The 19487-nt window shown below is 36.3% G+C and overlaps 1 protein-coding gene across 2 annotated transcripts; it reads right to left on the reverse strand.

The window, feature by feature from the left end:
* Positions 1-4276: 4276 nt before the first annotated feature.
* On the reverse strand, positions 4277-16921 carry LOC139974168 (uncharacterized). 2 transcript variants are annotated; one of them, XM_071981131.1, is made up of 8 exons: positions 16608-16921; positions 9598-9628; positions 8676-8848; positions 8101-8368; positions 6760-6974; positions 6118-6438; positions 5136-5391; positions 4277-4709 (listed from the first exon to the last, which is right to left on the reverse strand). In XM_071981131.1, exons 1-8 carry the CDS (start codon positions 16686-16688, stop codon positions 4411-4413), a joined length of 1644 nt encoding a protein of 547 aa, XP_071837232.1. In that variant the 5' UTR covers positions 16689-16921; the 3' UTR covers positions 4277-4410. The 2 variants fall into 2 exon arrangements, with proteins under 2 accessions (XP_071837232.1, XP_071837231.1); XM_071981130.1 differs by having other exon boundaries at positions 9598-9634; positions 16608-16913.
* Positions 16922-19487: the final 2566 nt, after the last annotated feature.

Below are 19487 nucleotides of genomic sequence, written 5' to 3' on the forward strand. Positions count from 1 at the left end.
TAAAGGGAAATGAGAAGAAAGCAGAAAGCTACGATTTGTCGAAAATAAGTATTTTAGAGATGGAAGTAAGACCGTTTCAAAAAGTCTTTTGCATGACGAGCCTTGCTTCTGACATATATCTTGGAAACGTTCTTCAAGAGTTCTGGTCCTCTTAATGAAACCAATTTAAGATTACATTGTGGAAACTGAAAACCGACAAAATATGTCAGGGAGAACTGAAAACCAAAGAATTTGCAGATTGGCATTCTTCGTTCCAAGACATACCACAGAATATATAGCTGTCCAACGCATTACCGACGTGATACGATTATCCTGCAGTATGCATGAACTACAGACGATGTTGATATTTAGTTTGTATAATGTTCAATAAGCAATTTTGTCATTAACTAGAGAAAATTGACTGCCTAGGAAGCTAAATCTTTTCTTGTGAATTGTCCCAATTTTGATTAAAATACGATGAATCATGTCGTTCGTCGTTACAGAACCCATATATGGTATACTTGTCCTAACATTTATGCCTTTCCATTTTTAAGCGGATACTTGATATTTACTAATCGTTCCTGTTAAAGTTGGTAGTGCTATAGACTGTTGTTTATGTTGCTTAAGCTGAAATCACATTTTTATTTAAATAAATATATCATATAAGATTCTGATTAACAAGTGACAACAAAGAATCAACTATATATCCAAAACATGTCCTGCCAGGAATGGTGTTTTAACTAAATTTAAAAGAAACTTTCAGGTCAACGGAAATAAATTAATTTACCGTCCATCTCCATGCACCCACCAATACCTGATGCCTTATCACAGTATTCTTCAAACTGCTCTGGGAAACCAGTTGGCTTGAGCCTGTATACAACTTGTTTTCTCTTTTGTGTATACGGAAGATATCGTTCACGTATTCGGTTGATTAAAACAGAAAGTAAGGCAACGCTAATTCAACCAAACAGAAAATAAGGAGACACTTCCGCGGGCTGAAATGTGATCCTGATGATTATTTGTGAAATACTTGAATCCTGCAAATTAATTATTATTTAAGACGTTTTTACTGGAAACCCATATGTCATGGGTAACCTTCCTTTTGTGTTCATCGAGTATAAGGCAACATCTTTCATGAGAACTGGTATTGAATTTCTCGTTGCAAGCAGATGTCATGAGAGGTTGTTAAATTGTAAACAAATTTGGGATCAATGTTCATCTATATATTCATATAAACGTACGTATATACTGACAACTTCACAGAATTCATTACCATCATTGATATTTTAAAACGTATCTCTATAAGGAATCGCAATACTTTGCAATGATGATTAAAGAGAAAATGGTCCTTTCTCTATCAAGGAAAGCAAATTAGTTTGTAACACTTGTGGTAAAAAAAAACTTCCAAAGAGTGGGAATTTATCCGTTTAGAGTTTCTCTGTCACGGTGGTATAAAAATGAATTTACAAGTTACAACTTACTGCAGGGCATAGAACTGTCCCATTCATAGCACAAGTCCGTATTAATGACCCCCAAAAAATACATAAATGAGTGTAATGATCGATAACATTGCTTTAGGGTAATTTAAATTAATGATCAGGAAACTATGCCCACGTTGAATTACAACAAAATTATAATAGTTATAATTAATATCATTTTAAACGTGGGTGGTGAATTTACAAAGAATAATGATCCACCTATAACAACAGCGATATAAAACAAACATACATGGTACCAGAATAACTGCTTCTTCCTGTCCTTTATAGTTTCGAACTGCAGAAACAACATCATTTATTGTGTTAGAAAACATGATCGGAAGACTCTTCTATAGGTTGTTATCATTTGAAGAGATCTTTGCAGTCGTGGGAAGAAAATGTATTTTATGATTTCATAAGTATCCATTGTAACTCTTTCAAACGGATCTGATTCTGAAAACTACCATTTCAATCTTTAAGGATGTTAGGGTACTGGGGTTGAGAATGGATTTAGTAGTTCGGGTCTGTTGCAGTGGCGGAGCTACGGGCTTTGGTCAGGGGGCGAGAATGGTCTGTAGGGGCGCTTTCGACACTCTCTAAGCGGAGCGCCACCACAGGTTGGCGCGGAGCGTACACACATTTTTTGAGCAAGGATACTCCCTAGATCGTCGGGCTTTGCTAATTTTGCAGATAAGCGAAGAATAAATAGGTGTCATCGCCATATGTGACAACTCAGAAGTTTATATAGGTGTTCCGCCGTTAGAGCATTTTGTCAGAAAATGAAACCAACAAAATGTGACAAATGTCAATAGGTAGATGAGAGCGCAATAGAATAGGTCAATAATCACGAATATGTAAAAAGGGGTAAAAGCTGAAAAGGGCGCCAGCAGTCCATTTGAGTCCATCAGGAGGGGGGGGGGGGGAGCATCCGCCCCTGACTGTATGGACACTCCGCCACTGGTCTGGTGCTGAATCTCTATCTTGAGTGACTTTAGTTAAAACAAAAGGACCATATAGAAAATTGAAGGCGAACTCTTTCAGCTTCGACAGAATAGTTTTTATTTTATTATAGCTAACGCAAATCCAGCGGCAAGTTTATTTTGGTTATTGTATATCCGTTACTGATATTGAGAGAAAGTTTGCATATATCAACCCATATAATCACTTTTAGTTCCGACCGATAAGCATCAGTGAGTAACTTCCGATCAATTCAGGAAAGAACATACTTCCTGCATTATTTTGAATTTATTCTGATTAGAATTCACAATGGCCAACGGTTATTGTCAGTTAAATCTTTGCTTTCAATTGAATAGCAAGCGTTTCAAAACGTGAATAAGATTTAGTACTCACTGCTCATGCAAAGCAAATGATATTATGGTTTCCTGCAGCTATATGTAAAAACTTCCACCTCTTAACACATATAGGGAAAGCTTCTTCATCCAACATTTATCATCACAAACAACACTACTAAAATGAATATATGATGACCTGCTCAGGTTTTCCCTCGAATTTTATGTTGTGACATTTTCTCGAGTTAAACGAGCACAGTACAGCTTTAAGGGAGTCAGTGGGTTAAAGAAAATATAAAAGGCACAAAATGGCAGAAATTCTTTTACATTTTCCCCCATAAATTAACGTGAAAAGGGAACCTTATTCTGAAATTTACTTTTGTTAAATCTACGTTATTGGCATTTAAAAGAATTGTCTGGTATCCCTTAGAAGTTACCTTAAAAAACGATAAACAATATTCAAAACATGTTTACAAAGTATGAGAACGCTAATATTGCGTTTGACAGAGAAACGAATTTTTAATCGTTTATGATGGATACTTCAAATATAGTCTACTTTGAACAGTATCGAACGTAATGTCATCTGGGCAAATGTATATTGCGACATAACCCACGCTGCATACAGTTCCCACAGGTAATCACACAAAAAACCGCGTCTGCATAAAGATTAATTTCTCTCTTAATTTTCGGTGAAATGTCTTATAAATTAGATATGTTTTTTTTTTAATCGTTAAGCCGTCATATAAGGCATCGGTCGATAGTGCATCGGTGATTTCCTGTGTACCACAACGTAAGTTTGAACAGCAGACTCTCCGTAGTTTGCATTGCGCTGTCCAGCTCCAACGTGAGGAATGGGCTCATGTAGACTATTGTAAAGTTTACAATCGGACAGTTCTACGAAACATAAGCTTTCCGGTATTACATTCTGCTCTGACATCGATTCCGCCAAGCTTCATCTTTCGTTGTTACAAATACTTTTCAAGCTTCCTTTTACTGTAAAGTTGATCCGTGAATTTTACTTCAGAGATTTCGAAGAACGTTTTATGAACTGTGGTTTGAGTGGGAGTGTTTATTAAGTACAATGCTATGTACGTACCAACTGGGTAAGGTAGGATGTACATACGTACGTTCGCGATGGGTACGTTATATAGGCAGCCACCTGTGCGTGTACAAGTGAGAGTGTATTTGTTGCGGACATGGGAGTGCTAACATTAAGTCGCTCGTTTTGTATATTTCCCCGCATTACGTCATTCACCGAATTGATACTTTCGAGCAAACGGTGCTTTTGGTGAGAAACTGCTGAATTTGAGAACCAGATTTCTTCAAGAAGAAAAACTCGAAATGGGGACAATTTTCACATATAGTTAGAAAGAGGAACAATCAGAACAATGGGGACAATGTATCAAAATCTTCCACCAGACAATTCCTAGAAAATGTCGGAAGCTACATAGTTCATGGAGACTTTGTATTATGCCAAATAGAGAAAAAAGAATGAAAAAAAAGTAAAATGAAAAAGAGAACAATGAATCTACGTACTTTTCATGGAGCTTTTTTTAAAGAGAGAAGCGATAAGCGTCCTCACATAGCTGTTCTAATACTAATTTTCCACCTCATCTACCAGGCATTCATTGGATAATAATTTGTCAATAACACTGTACATGTGGTTACTATTGAAGTGGTCGAATTTCCATGCTTGTACCGCCCACACCACAATCGTTCCCAGGATGACCCCACCAAAAGATGCTCTGGTGGTTCTTTTCATGGTAACGTCCGTTGAGATTGGAGTAACTGCAGTGGCCGTAGATTTCATTTATGTACCAACTCGTGCAGGAAGGGTTTTCACCGGCATAGCCGTACCACCAGCCACCTTGGTGTCTCTGTGAACAATGTATGCCAGCCCGGCCATCGTTGTCTCTGTCGCGGGTACTGAAAGGTTTCCCAGAGTTCCAATTCATGGCATCATAACCTGAAAAGGGATAAAATTAAAGACAAAACTCCTAAAAGCCGACAAAAACTTTATAACATATGCTTCATATATGATTGATTTTCTGCAGAATAAAGTAGTTCTTACAGAGATGTAGCGTGAATGTCTGTCTCAGAACAGTTATGAATGTTTTCGGAGAAGAGGAAATAAGCCTGGTCTGAAAATATATCTTCATTCCCAATGTGTTTTGGGAAGTCTTATATATATATCGACGTTTGCAAAATTCCATTGATTGAGAGCGTGTAACTTACATGGAAAATAAATGTTCGCATTGCTGGGAGAAATCCACATCTAAAATATCATTTTCCTATATAGCGCTAGATACGAGTGATAATCTCATCATCATTAAATCAAAGTGTCTGGTAGATGGGTGATCATGACATATTTGCATTACTAGAAGGTACGTACCAGAATTTCCTGTGTAAGTTCCCAGAGATAATGTATAGTTGTCTCTCTCGTCACCGATGCTGAATGTGCTATAACGGGCGAAGGTCCGAGAACCTGAGACTATGTTCACTTTAAGCTGGTAGACTTTTTGATTTGTAAGGATGTGTATTTTATCGTTACCAAGCCAGTGATTGGCACTTAGATTTCCAAAACCTTTTTTGTAAGCATTCCAACGGCGATAGAAATCCGTTAAGTTCGAGCTCCTTCGTTGAATAACCTACAAAAACCAAGAAGGATGCAAAGTGTGAAATCATTTAGTCACACTGAAATGTTACAGCTAGAACACTGACACCGCGCGAAGAGGGTGTTGATGATGACGATGGTGGTGATGATGATGATGATGATGATGATGACGATGATGGTGATGGTGGTGGTGGTGGTGGTGATGGTGGTGGTGGTGGTGGTGGTGGTGGTGATGATGATGATGATGATGATGATGATGATGATGATGATGATGATGATGATGATGATGATGATGATGATGATGATGATGATGATGATGATGATGATGATGATGATGATGATGATGATGATGATGATGATGATGATGATGATGATGATGATGATGATGATGATGATGATGATGATGATGATGATGATGATGATGATGATGATGATGATGATGATGATGAAGATGCTGAAGATGATGATGATGCTAATGGTGAGGCTGATGGTTTTGGTGGTAATGATGGTGATGGCGACCACAGCAATATTGCTTTAGGTCATATAGAAACTCATTATGATGAGGATCAAAAAGAAGGTTTTTAATTCATGAAGACAATATTGATGAAGAAGGTCGGAAACAGGAACGATAACGATAAGGATGTCCTTCATAATTACGACTAGAGTAACAATGTTGAAAATGATGAAGGTGGGGATAACCATGTTAGCGATCCTTACAATGAATGTTCTTCAATTGAAAGGAAAATATACAACGAAATACCGTCCATCCTCCACCGTCTGTTGTCATGTCGCAATACACCTGAAAGCCAGTTTCCTTCCAGTCTGTGGGATATATCGTATACAACCCGTCAGCCCTCATCCCATCCATATAATACTCAAAGCAATCTTTCCGATGTGTGGCAACGATACGCATGCACCTTTGTCCATCTCCCGCGAACCCTTCGTTACAAACACAACTACCGATACCCGATCTAACTTCACAAGTTGCCTGATCACTACATCGGTACTCCTTATGAATTAGACCATTATCGGTACAGGTTACTCGAGACGTACAGCTAGGGTTGAGATACGATTCCCGCTCCTGTAAGAAAATGATTTTTGTTGTTGTAAAGTTTGTAGTAAAGTAAAGACTTTTATACCCAAAAATGGAAATGATACATTAATTAACGTGCTGTTATTCAGTACCTGGATTGTAACACAAATTGAGTAAAGCCGTTGTCGTCTTGATGAAAATACACCTAAACTGTCTTCTCAATAAACTCTAAGTTAATTTGTGTATGAATAAAGGAGAGGAGGATGACATAATGAAATTTAAAGCAGCGGAAGAACTTAGAGGATGCCGTTTTTTTCACTTCGGGCATCAGTTTATTATACACAAGGTTAGCCTGCTTGAGTGACTTACACTGAGTGCATATCCAACATCTTCGAGAAAGCAACGACATTGGTTCAGAGGTATACAGTCCTCTCCAGGCTGGGTAAGGCTATAACTGTCAGGGCAGATGCATTTCTCTGGTTCAATGGTAGTTGAATTGCCGCATGTGTGTGAGATGGAGCAATTTCTCTGGCAAGTACTTCTTGCATCACTCCTATCGTATGGGCACCATTCAATATACGAGTCTAGATTAAAACAAAACAAGCAGAGATCAAGGGTCGTTTTGAATATTGTGTGATGGGAAGTGGGGGGGGGGGTGTAGGGGAGGAGGGTTAAGTATGATCGAGCTCCAGCATGTTAGCAAAGTAAATAAACAATAAAGCAGACTAGTAAATGGACGAGGATAGAGGGTCAGTGGATTTAAAGAAGTCAAATCAATTTCAGAATGGAAGTGTTTAAAACATAAGACAAAGTAAAGATAGTGTCATCCAGAGGAGGGGGGAGGGGGGAGCTAACAATACTGGGAGGTTGCCACAACCATTGCAATGCCACCCTGCCAGAACTGCTTAGCCGTAAAAGAAAGAAAAATATAATATATGTCATGACTTGTCATTTCCAAGCTTTCATAGATGTATCAGCATTTCTCCATACACATTTTTTTTTAATATAGAATATCAGTCGGACTACAAAAGGCTGTGAAATGAAAAGTACACAAAAAATGTATTTGGCTGCACGCTATATGAGACAAAACGTTGCAGCTGAACATCGACTGGAAAGTACAAGTAACAAGGTTAAAAAACAGTTCTATTTGGAGAGACCACTCAATGACGTCACAATGGGAACACGTATTATTCTTCCGTGTTTGTTCTCTGTATATTAATAACACAATTCCCATGCACAAATTGCAGAGGTTACGTCCCTAGTTTATAGAACAATATTTAATGTACGGATAATGACGACGTATAAACTAACATCTAGTTGGAACAGTTGAGGGGGTGGTGTATCAATAAAAGCGGCGATAGATTCGCTTTACTCTAAGAAACAAGGTCATAAAAAAACAAACAATCTTCAACACTGAGGGACATTCAATGAAACAGTTATATTGGGGATCTATAGTCCTTATTTCGTAAATTTACAAAATGCCCTCAGCATTAGGCCATCATCATGATCTGTACAATCGATCAAAGCCATTTTATAGAAAAAAGAACGTGTTAATATTACGGTATTAGCTAAAGAAATAGCCACTTCATGCATATATAACGTTGAAAACGAAAGTTGGCAACTTAGCCTTTAATTACTGGAATTGCTTGAATAATATCGATTTGTTTTTAAAACGTTTGCGTCAGTAACATTCTGAGAGCTGTAACTCACTTGCAGTATTACGTTCTGTACCAAGATCCCCCATCAAAACATAGCTGTTCTTTTCATCGCCGATACGGAAATGATCAAACGTCACGTGATACGATTGTCCTTTAGCATCCGTGATATCTATTCGTAGTTGATACTTTTTTTGCTGTGTTAGATAAGCAATCTTCTCATTTCCCAGCCAAAATTCAGTTCCCAGAAACCCGAATCCTTGCTTGTAGTGCTCCCAATTTCGATTGAAGTCGATTGAACCACTTGTCCGTCGTTGTATTACCTATAGTACGTATTGCAGAGATATGTCTGTGGGTCATTCCTCTCCTATACTTTCTTATCAAACACCGGTTGAAATTTTTCTTGTAAAACATTACAGAACAATTATATAAGTGATTCATGCATGGACCCCAAAAACAAGATATTTTATGATCAGACTTATTGTCTTCAATAGATAAAATACCTTGGGTCTATAGCTTACTCCACATATTGAAGTTAGTTCAATCAAAGATGCTTTATAAGGAAGAAATAATTCCGTTTTATATTAATATAATATACTTAGTGCAACTAAGATATGACATAAAACGTACCGTCCACCCTCCGGTACCTGGGTCACCATCACAGTATACTTCGAACGACTTCGGGAAACCAGCTGGTTTGATTCTGTACACACCAGATGTATTGTGGGTATTTGAGCATACACGTGGAATTTCATGACAATCTCTCGGAAACACGGCCGTTTGAAACCCAAAATAAGAGATCGCTATATACGGGAATATACAGAATCTGTTTCAGACAGTGCATGGTGTCAAAAAAAAAATTGTTTTTTTGTGCTTTGTGAATATACCTGTGTATTCATTAATATGTACATAAACTTTTCGCACAGAGATGTTTGTATGATTCAAATCAGTTTAGCCTGATTGTTAGTAATTAAATATGTAGACTTATTTGTATCTAAGTAACATTTGGTTTTTTGGCTTTGATTTCATATGCAGGACCATCTATGAAGGACTACATTTAAAAATCCGCCCTTCAATACCACCGCCATAAACGTTTACCTGCCACAGTGTGGACAGTGGCGAAAATGAACGGCAGCCTTACTAAAGGGCGGATTTTCAAATTATCTATGGATGACTATCTTCAAGGACTATCTATGATCCATGATGAAACGCTTTGCATTTCGTCTTGAAAGAAAAGCTAGGAAATGCTGAGTTCTAGCAAAATGTAAGCCGACCTTGTAGTTTTATGCATCGATATGAAATGTATTTGTTGTAAGTTCTATATGTTCAAATAAACAAATATATATGGTAAACTTGACAAAATTCGTTACCCATTAATGATATTTTTAAAATGCAAATTCCATTTTCGGCAACGATGACTTAAGACAAGCAAACTCTCCACCCAATCATGGAATGTAATAAGGAACGTGAAAAGAACTTCTACATTTTTGTTTAAGTTTGTACTTTCTCCGCTAAGGTCGTGTTAAAGTGAATTGTAAAACAGTTAACTTACTCGTCGATGGATCTGTGACGTCAGCAAAAGTCTGCATCTGAGGACAAGAAAAGATTTGGAGTACTATACATCAATGACTCTCAAAGTAAATGAAAAAATATGAACATATGGTCGTGAAATGATATTGAATTCTTGTGATATAATTCCAGATAATTATATATATATATATATATATATATATATATATATATATATATATATATATATATATAATTGAAAATCGTAATGAGTTGGAAAATCAAGAACAGTGAAAAAACTTCCAGCCTCCACCGATATTCGAACCCGGGCCTCCCGCTCTGTTCGCGGATACCCTAATCACTAGGCTATGGACGCTGATTATATGTGCAGAGGTTCCAAACCGGTAAGGAAGGTCGTAATTCCACTTAAGGCGTTGTCACCTGTATCGAACAATACCATTTCTGTTTTTGGTGACATATTTTGCCTTACTCTAGAGATCAAACATGATACACACACACACACACACATATATATATATATAATATATATATATATATATGTATATATATATATGTATATAATATATATATATATATATATATATATATATATTTATATATATAACCTACGTTGAGGTCACCAAATTTATGCTACAAAGACAAATATAAGTTTACTTTTACGGAGTGTCTGCAAAGTACATAATTTCAACAAAACTAGAATGTCTAGTATGTCTCAAAAAAGCCCAATCATAAGCTGTGCCGCATACCTACGATTCCTGGCATAACGAAGCATTGAATAGAACGTCCTTAAAGCTTATAGGAAAGACGGGCCTCAACTTTAGCGCTACACGTCTATTCATGATTTCAACATTCTTTGGTCATGTTTCAAGATCTCGCTCAAATGTAACTAACAATCCAATGTCAAATTCTGTTGCACCATCCAAACTACCTTGAACCATGTCTTTTAAATTCATCATTAAAATAGACGCGTTTACCAGTCTGTAATTAAAAACCTGACTTGGAGGTAAATATTTACGAAATATCTATTGTTATTATTTAGGGGCAAAACCAACTCGTTTTATAAGAGATCTGGCGAACCAAGTTAATTCACGTGAGAGGCTAACGCAATAATAATGGCACCGTGCGTTCAAAAGCGTGCTTCGTAAGCGTAGAAGGAACATGACAATTGTTGACGTGTCAACGTGTTGATGATATGCAACAATTTGTCAACAAAAAAACAAAATAAAAACAACGAAAACTGACGTTTCAATGTGATGTATGATCTCGTCAAAATGACAACAATCTGAAATTTTACGTTATGATTACATCACGCCAACTCATCAAAGTGACAGATTTTTTGTTGTTGAAAATTCAAGTTTTTTTCGATATGCATTAAGTCGTCAAAATGTCAACAATTTGAATATTGACGCTTTGTCGAGAAGTATTAACTCGTCAAAATGACAAAAATCTGCAAAGTTATGTTTTAGCGAGATATTCTAAAGTTATAACTGTTAATAACGGAAGCATAGCCTTATTGAAATGAACGAATAAACTAAACGAACCCTAAATAGGATCAAAGTTGCTAGTATTATATTTTGTGTGTGTGTGTCGGGCTCGGCAGGCCTACTAAGCCCAATGAAAATTATTACGTACAGCTGAAAGGCAAAAATAAATCAAATATGACCAGTCAAAACTATGCAATATGCATCGAAAATCACTTACTATAGCCTGGTCACACATGCAAGAGCTCTAGTGTGTATTTGATATTTCAATATATTTTTTATACTTCTATAGTGCGATTCCGCTGAAATTATGTTACTTTTGCTACCGTATTTGATTGAATGCATTTTCGACATTCTTCATTCGATTTGGTTGACATTTCGTCAGTTTGCGTGAGTTAACAGTTCACACATGCGGTCATAGTTTGTAAATGTGAAGGTCATTTGATGTCACGAGAGGTCATTTTCTGAGAACGTTCAAAATGCTTCTCCTCCTGGAGCGTTTGTACAAGTCTGCTGAAATGTTGTGGATATAACGTTTGAAAGGTGGTGAACCAAAGTTGCTCAGGAAAAATATTTTTGTCGTCATGTGAGTGTCCAAAAAGGACCTTCTGTAGAGTTATTAGTTATTGATGAAATGTAGGCCATAGATTATATGAAATGGTCATGAAATTTGCCTTTCAAATATTTATTATTCATGACCAGTATGCGTTTGATGTGCATTATTCATGACCAGTATGCTTAATTTTCCCGCCATTTTGGGTGACTTCAAAGTCAAAGAATTACTTGTTATTCAGGCTACCTATCTAGTTCGATAGCATTCTCTATTAATGGACTTCTTGGCAGACTTGCAATTTAAACTATTACACAGTTTGTGTCGAATACGTTATAATGTGAGATTGACTTATATTGTTGGAGCCGGTACCGATTTCTGCTCTTTAACCTTTCTCCGTGGTACGTCGATAATAAGCAGGTCGCAGGTCGTTCTACAATTAAATAGGTGCATGCAATTGTCGAGCACCATTTTTTGGGTCAGCGCAATTCAAACATGATATCCACGACATTTTAGCAGATTTAGAAGAAGAATACGTTTTTACGTTTTCGTTCTATTATTGCATGCATGAAAAGTACGAAAAAATCAATTTGCCTACAAATAGGGAGTTTCATGCATTGGTGCCATACTTACTTTTGTACATGACATCATTTCGGGGCTAAATCAGAAAGACACAGCATTGTCAAAAGTCCTATTCTTAGATTTTTCAAGCGCATTTAATACAGTATTGCCTAATCGCCTAATTCAAGATCTATGTAACTTTATTGAAGAACCATGGCTTATTCATTGCAAACTCTGTACAAGGCTGGTCTAGGCAAGTGAAATTACAAAAGGGATTTTCTTCTAAATCGGATATTAAAATTGGCGTTCCTCAAGGGGGTCCTCTATCAGCTCTACTTTTCACCATTTACACGGATGAGAAACGCTCAGGTTAAAGCTGCAATGTTACTAAGTATACAGATGATACTGCTGTTTCCTGCAGAATCAGTAACAGCACACACAGTAAAGATCAAGATGATTATCAGTACTTTATTTTTAGATAGTTGCTTGTGTGAGCAGAAAAATCTCATTTTGAATCCAAATAAATCAAAAGAAATCTTGTTTGAAAATATAAATGTTAAGCACAAAGGTTTTATGAATGTTCAAGAACAGAGAAATATAATTCAGGGCTCGTGCGTTGATCGTACCTCTTGCACTATGTATCTAGGGGTGTGCATTGACGATAAGTTAACTTTTAAAAATCATATCTCGAAAATGTTAGCTAAAGTCTATTACATTTTTTTCGACATTAGCATTCACTGTCCCATACTTTTCCAGTGATACAATAGAAAGGGTGTTCGCGGCGTCTGTCTTGCCAATCCGAGTATATTCGGTTCCAGCTTGGTATCATTTTGTACACGTTAAAGATAAGAGAAGAATAAGAAGTTTCCTTAAATTTTGTTCAAAAATTTTCAGACTTAATTATGAGAATCTTGTATATAGACAAGGGCGGCGGAACCGGGGGGGCACAGGGGGCACGTGCCCCCCCCCACTTTTCCTCAGGTTAAAAATGTGCCCTTTTTCTACCAAAAAATTTCTAAATAAAAAAAGAGTTAACAAAGCGAAACCCACGTCGAATGAAATATTTCGGGAATTTTTAAATGTTTACTACCACAGGCGTAGGAGCCCAATTTGAATTGGGGAGGCTGTAACGACTTGCCCGAAAAACATTACCAAAATTTTTCGCGCGCTACGCGCGCGTTCAACATCTTAATGTGCATATCATATAGGCATGCGTTGGTTATTACATCGCATGCCAATAACATACAATCATTTGCCGTGTTACAACCCTTCCAAATTGGTTAGAATTATTCGGAAAGTCGTTACAATAATAATCATCATAATAATATCAGTTTAACCATTGAAAAACACATAGAAAATTATTTTTCTTTCAGTATTTTCACATATTTCATTTGCTTTCATGCATGTATCGATCGCGTGTGCAGGGACTTGGACTTTATAATGATTTCACCTCATTTTGTCTTTTTCCTTGTTTCCCAATTTGCATAGATATTGCAGTGCTAATATGCATTGTTTCCTTGAGGGGGGGGGGGGGGTGGTGGCGTTGATGGAGTGATGTGTATACGCAAATAAGATAACACAATAAGAGTTATAAAGGGTACTAAATATCAGGCTGCATCAGTCCAATCGAATTTCTGCTACTAGTGCCCTTCGACGTTGGTGCCCCCCCCCCCCAGATTGAAAGTGCTTCCGCCGCCCTTGTATATAGAGTCAATGAATCTGCTAGGAATGAATTTGTAAGACTTGTCAAATATATTAAAACTACTAACGAACATCCTCTACATTCCAAGCTCAACTCTCTGTGCAATAAAACAAATTATAATTGAGAAATCCAAATATCACTCCATGTTTTAGAATTAGTGTCTTTAAGAACTCGTTAATTTACAGAGCAGCCCTTTTTGTACAAAACGGCTCCTTAGATCATTTATTGTAGCTTTTGATAATGTTTTAGAATTGTTACTCTTTAAGAACTCGTTTTATTTACAGAGCAGCCCCTTTTTGTAAACTGGTAAAGACAGCTTCTTAGATCCTTTGTTGATGCTTTTTGATCATTTTGATAACTTTTGTAACGCTTTTTATGTTTCATTATTATCTTAATCTCATAAACCTTTAGATGTCTTTAACCTGTAGTTTTGATGTTCTGTATATTTTATATATTTTTATCCTATTTATAAATTTCTCTGTAAATTTATACTGGAATCAAGAAATGAAATGAATTGAAGTGCATATACTGTTGGGTTTTGCAATGGGGCATAGTTTATTCCTAATAATAAGTACAACGATCTACTGCATAAAATAACTTCGTTTCCATTTTTTTAAGGAATACAACTTTCTAGCATTTAAACAAACAATGTGTGCTAAAAAAGGAGCATAAGGCAAAGAAAAAAAGAGATGAAAGGAAAGGAACTGACACCGTTATCTCGCCAATGTCTTATACTTTTTGTACAAACAAATAGATTAAACTGCTCAGAAATATTCCAGTCAAAACAAATTTCTCAAGTAGAAGCTTAGCTGAACTTCTGGAGCGTTGCTGCTTTAGTTTTCTTGTTTTTACTGGGGTTTCCCAGGTTTAAATGCATGGTCAATGAACTTCGTATACTTTCTAGTAGTGTGAAATGCGCTTAATTCGTAAATGGGTAAACAATTAACAATGAACACTTGACACTTTTGATAGAATTTCAGCAAGTTACCATGATCACGCTAAAAGTCAAATGTAGAACCGTGTGACTTTCGGCCGACAAAACTAAATGTATTATTAAAAGAATCATGCATGTAAACATTGTAAAAAGGCCTTAGTGTTTATGAAATTTCATGAAACAAGTAGATTTCTTATAAATCAGGCAATTGAAGTCGGATAGACTCAGAAATAGCGCGAGCAGATAGAAATCGTTCATAAATGGTTGTGAAAAGTACCTTTTAAAATAATACAACAGCAAAAGTTTTGTTTTCGAGTGTAAAGCAATTTTATTATTTTACGTATCAAATTTTCACAGACAATACAAACTTTGCTGACACACCAAGCCTACGAATGACGTGACTGAAACTCTCGATTCACGAAATCTTTAGCAAGTTTCAATCACAATTACCGTCACACACCTTAAGAAGTTCAGTACAATAAATGTGCAATCTTTACATGACCCCATCCGTATTGGAGAATTTGGATGTATATAAATATGTAAACATAAGTTTATTCTGCAGACATTTCATACTGTCATTATTTAAATTGAATGCTTTACCCCGATAGACAACCCGAGAGCCCTTTGATAACATAATCGGTGGTGTATGAAGCTGTAGGCTTATTCTGGCGGTGCGGGTTACGATGGGGGGGGGGGGGGGGGAGGTACCGATAATTAGGATAATGCCTGGTAGGGAAGAGCAGTTCCAGATATATTTTGCTCCTCCTATATATTACTTTTCGGGCTCAACTAGATGCAAATGTATGAAGGCAAGTAAGGTAAAAAGGCAACAAAAAACGGAACGTAAATGCAACTATCTTGTGTTCGGATTTGTCCGTAAATATAATTTTCAATCACGGTAAAAAGGTTTCTTAATAACTGTTATTAATATGTAACGGAGCTGAACAGTAATAACATCTGTTGAACTTATTGCTGTGAACGTTCACGAGATATCGCAAGTCCTCTGTAGCCATTGTTATTCAGAAATATGGTTTGCAATATTATCGTCTTATATAGCTGACCGTGCATTCGCAAGAGTTCAGAGATCATCCAAGCGAGCGTCTGACAAGGTTCGAGATCTCAAGAAATCTCGCATAAGAGGAGTTGGCTATTGCCCCCTAATGCGTCAGTAGACTAAAGCTAGCAGACAATATTGACCAACTAATCACCTTTTTTTTTCCATTTCCAAATAAAGAGCTTTTATTTTTTAACAATATCAACAATGAGAATTATTTTGATATGCGTCATATATCAAAGCTGGTAGAATACATTCATATTTCGCTTCAGTGTTAGTGGAATATTTTCAGTTTCAAGACCTGGATAACCTTTAAGAAAACATTACTTTTATTATGGTTTCCTTGGATAGAATTAATATTTAAATTATTACCCGGGTGTATCGTCGTCTAATTTTGTTTTTGGTTTGAGCTTCCATTGATACGGTTCGTTGATTTATTCAAATTATTCATTAATGATTTCACAGCACATTCACTTTTATTTTTTAACACTACCAATAATGTTTTTCATATTGTGTAATAATAATGGCAGCCAGCGATGATAACGTGAATGGATAATTGCCAGTTATATTTTCTCTGAAATGACGAAATTTACCATTTTATAAAAAATAAAAAAATTATAAAAAAATCTAGCCACGTTATAGAATCTATATCATTCAGTGCCAAGGCAAAAGTAAATATTCTTTTAAAGCAAAATGAATTTAATTCATTTGAAAATAGTAAAAAAGGAAAATCGAATCTAAGTAACTCACCCCTGTTAATGCAAAAATATGCCATGCGATCAACACGGTGTAAAGCTTGTAGCCTACCCCAGCACTCAGACGGTATCCCATTGCGTTAGGCCTTGTTTTTCAGTACCACCACCAATTGCTCCAGAAATCAGCAAGAAGAAAGTAAGACATCCAAGCTAAAGGTTTGGGCAGGGAAGTCTTCCAAAAGTACCGTAGATGTTTGTCGACACTTTCGTTATTATTTGTGTCAGTATATACATGTATACAGTCTCTTAGAGGTATGACTTATTCTATTTCACAAGTCTCTCCAAGACTTCGGTGTCATAGACACACCTAGAGGTAAGGTTCATGTTCCGTGGGGGCAGACATTTAGTAGAAAGTACAGTCTCCACATGAATGTTGAAACACGGATATGAACGATGTCTAAGTTTTTGACGTCATCGTCAAGATACTAAAAACACAGTAAATGTTTATACTGTCAATATAGGAAATCTGCTCATATAATATTAAAGAGTAAAGAGAAAGCGAAAGGACTATACACCAGAGACGGTGAACATCCTCGCCAACGTATTCTGGACAAAACCTTGCAGAATAGATCGTTTAACAAGTCACATTAAGACAATAAACCTATAAGATAGGCCATATGTGAATTCTGAAGGTTACAGTTTTGAGAAAATCACAGGCTTACTTTACAAGGGCTATAGTTCCACCAGTTTGAAAACACAAAAACACGGAGGTGTGTCTCAAGTCAAATGTTGTCACACAAAGGCATTTGTTTGTTATTTCTAGTACAGAGCAACAGACAAATGGAATTGAATGTGAGAGAAACATCCCATTTTCATATGTCTGAGCACCATGCAACTAAACGTTTACACAGAAAGCTATCAACAACATTTGCGTGAGATGATTTATTCAAACATTAAAACTCTTTAACATCAACTGTTTATTCCTGCCTTTTAAGTTGTGCCAAGATAGAACACATTTTGTTTAAACAAAATGTCAGCTTTTTTTTGTGATTTGATGATGCTCCCGTTCAGTTGTAAAATTGGGACAAAATTAACTTACTTCCGGTAGTACAGCCGACACTGGAGTGGAATCAGTTCAACCGAGAGGTATATATCTCCTCTTGTTGCTAAACAATGACACGACACATTTAAACTTCCGAAATAGTGGTCGCAAGGTATTCAAACGTTGTGTATTGCGAGTAGCGCTTGTAAAGGTAATCAGCAAATCAAACAGTTAGGGAAGATGAAAAACTATATAAATTATACATGAATGCTTCTTATTCATTTTGTGTAAATCTCAAAACAGACAAAATATAAAAGATGATCCTGTGTATCTTAAGCATGTTGCATAATCTTCAGACCTCCTCTGCAACCCATTAGGGTTCGAATCCCGGTGGAGGCAGGAAGTTTTGTCACTGTTCTGGATTTTTATTATATATGTATGTATATATATATATATATATATATATATATATATATATCTATATATATATATATATACATATATATATATATATATATATATATATATATTTATATATATATATATATATATATATATATATATATATATATATATATATATATATATATATATATATATATATATATATATATATATATATATATATATATATGTTAATGCAATGGAGGTAAACGACAAAGGCAAATGAATATATATAAATGAAAATCGTAATGAGTTGGAAAATCAAGAACAGTGAAAAAACTTTCAGCCTCCACCGGGATTCGAACCACGGGCCTCCCGCTGTGTACGCGGACACCCTAACCACTAGGCTATGGACGCTGATATATATATATATATATATATATATATATATATATATATATATATGAATGTCTATCAATATATTAAGTAAATAAAGATAAAGACAGCAGAAAAATACCATTCATGACCGGTTTCGTCTTTTTGGGACTCATCAGGCGAGGGTAGGAATCGAACCCCGGATCGTTATGTCACCGACCGAAGTCCGTATCACTCGACCGCAGTGATTTTACTGGTGTGTGAATGCGTATAAACTGGCTTTGTTTAACTGTCAATCCGTATATATATACATGTGATACCAGTTGCTGTCGATGGTACGTGGAGTCGCATTCCGTTGAGCATTATTGCTATGGCAACACGATACGCGCTACCATGATATAATCATCTCAATACTAGATACACCCATCTTTGATTTGGTACATGAATTGTTGGCATCCCAGATTTAAGCGCGACATATCCAGAAATAAGAAGCACGCTTGGAGTTTCAACCGCAGATTTGATTCGACATGTTTGTTGTCCGATGGTATATATACCAAGTTCAACATGTTGATATCTGCTTTGACTCATTTATCTAATATGATACTTCTTTTATTACGTTCTCCTTCGATATACACATATGAGCTTCGCTGTAGCCTTCGATATATTCATACCAGGATATATTGATTTCAGTTTGAGTATACTTTCTGTATTTATGAAATGGTCTTCACATCCTCCCATGTTCTTTTATGACAACCAGGGAGACAAATACAAGGGATCCTAGGCCACAAAAAAGTGTGATACCACCCCCGAGTATTGTAGCCCCGACGGACCTCGAACCCTAGCACGGTTTACATGAAACCAACAAGGCATGAGTCTTTATCGCATTGGCCAACACGTCAGCAGATAAAAAATGTTTATAAAAACTTCACAGAGGTATACGTGAAAGAGAAAAGAAACTTGCATGTACTGACTTCAGGTGGACTCTGTTTCGCGATATCAGGTTACCAGGACACTCTCTACCAACTGAGCCATTTAACTACAATTGCTTCTCACAAGAGTTTATTATAACATAAAGGTTAAAAGAAAAACATATTCATAACAAAAATCTGCATTGCCTTTAACGTTACCTCCTTC

Source organism: Apostichopus japonicus, chromosome 9 (genome assembly GCF_037975245.1).
Source record: "Apostichopus japonicus isolate 1M-3 chromosome 9, ASM3797524v1, whole genome shotgun sequence".
NCBI lineage: Eukaryota > Metazoa > Echinodermata > Holothuroidea > Aspidochirotida > Stichopodidae > Apostichopus > Apostichopus japonicus.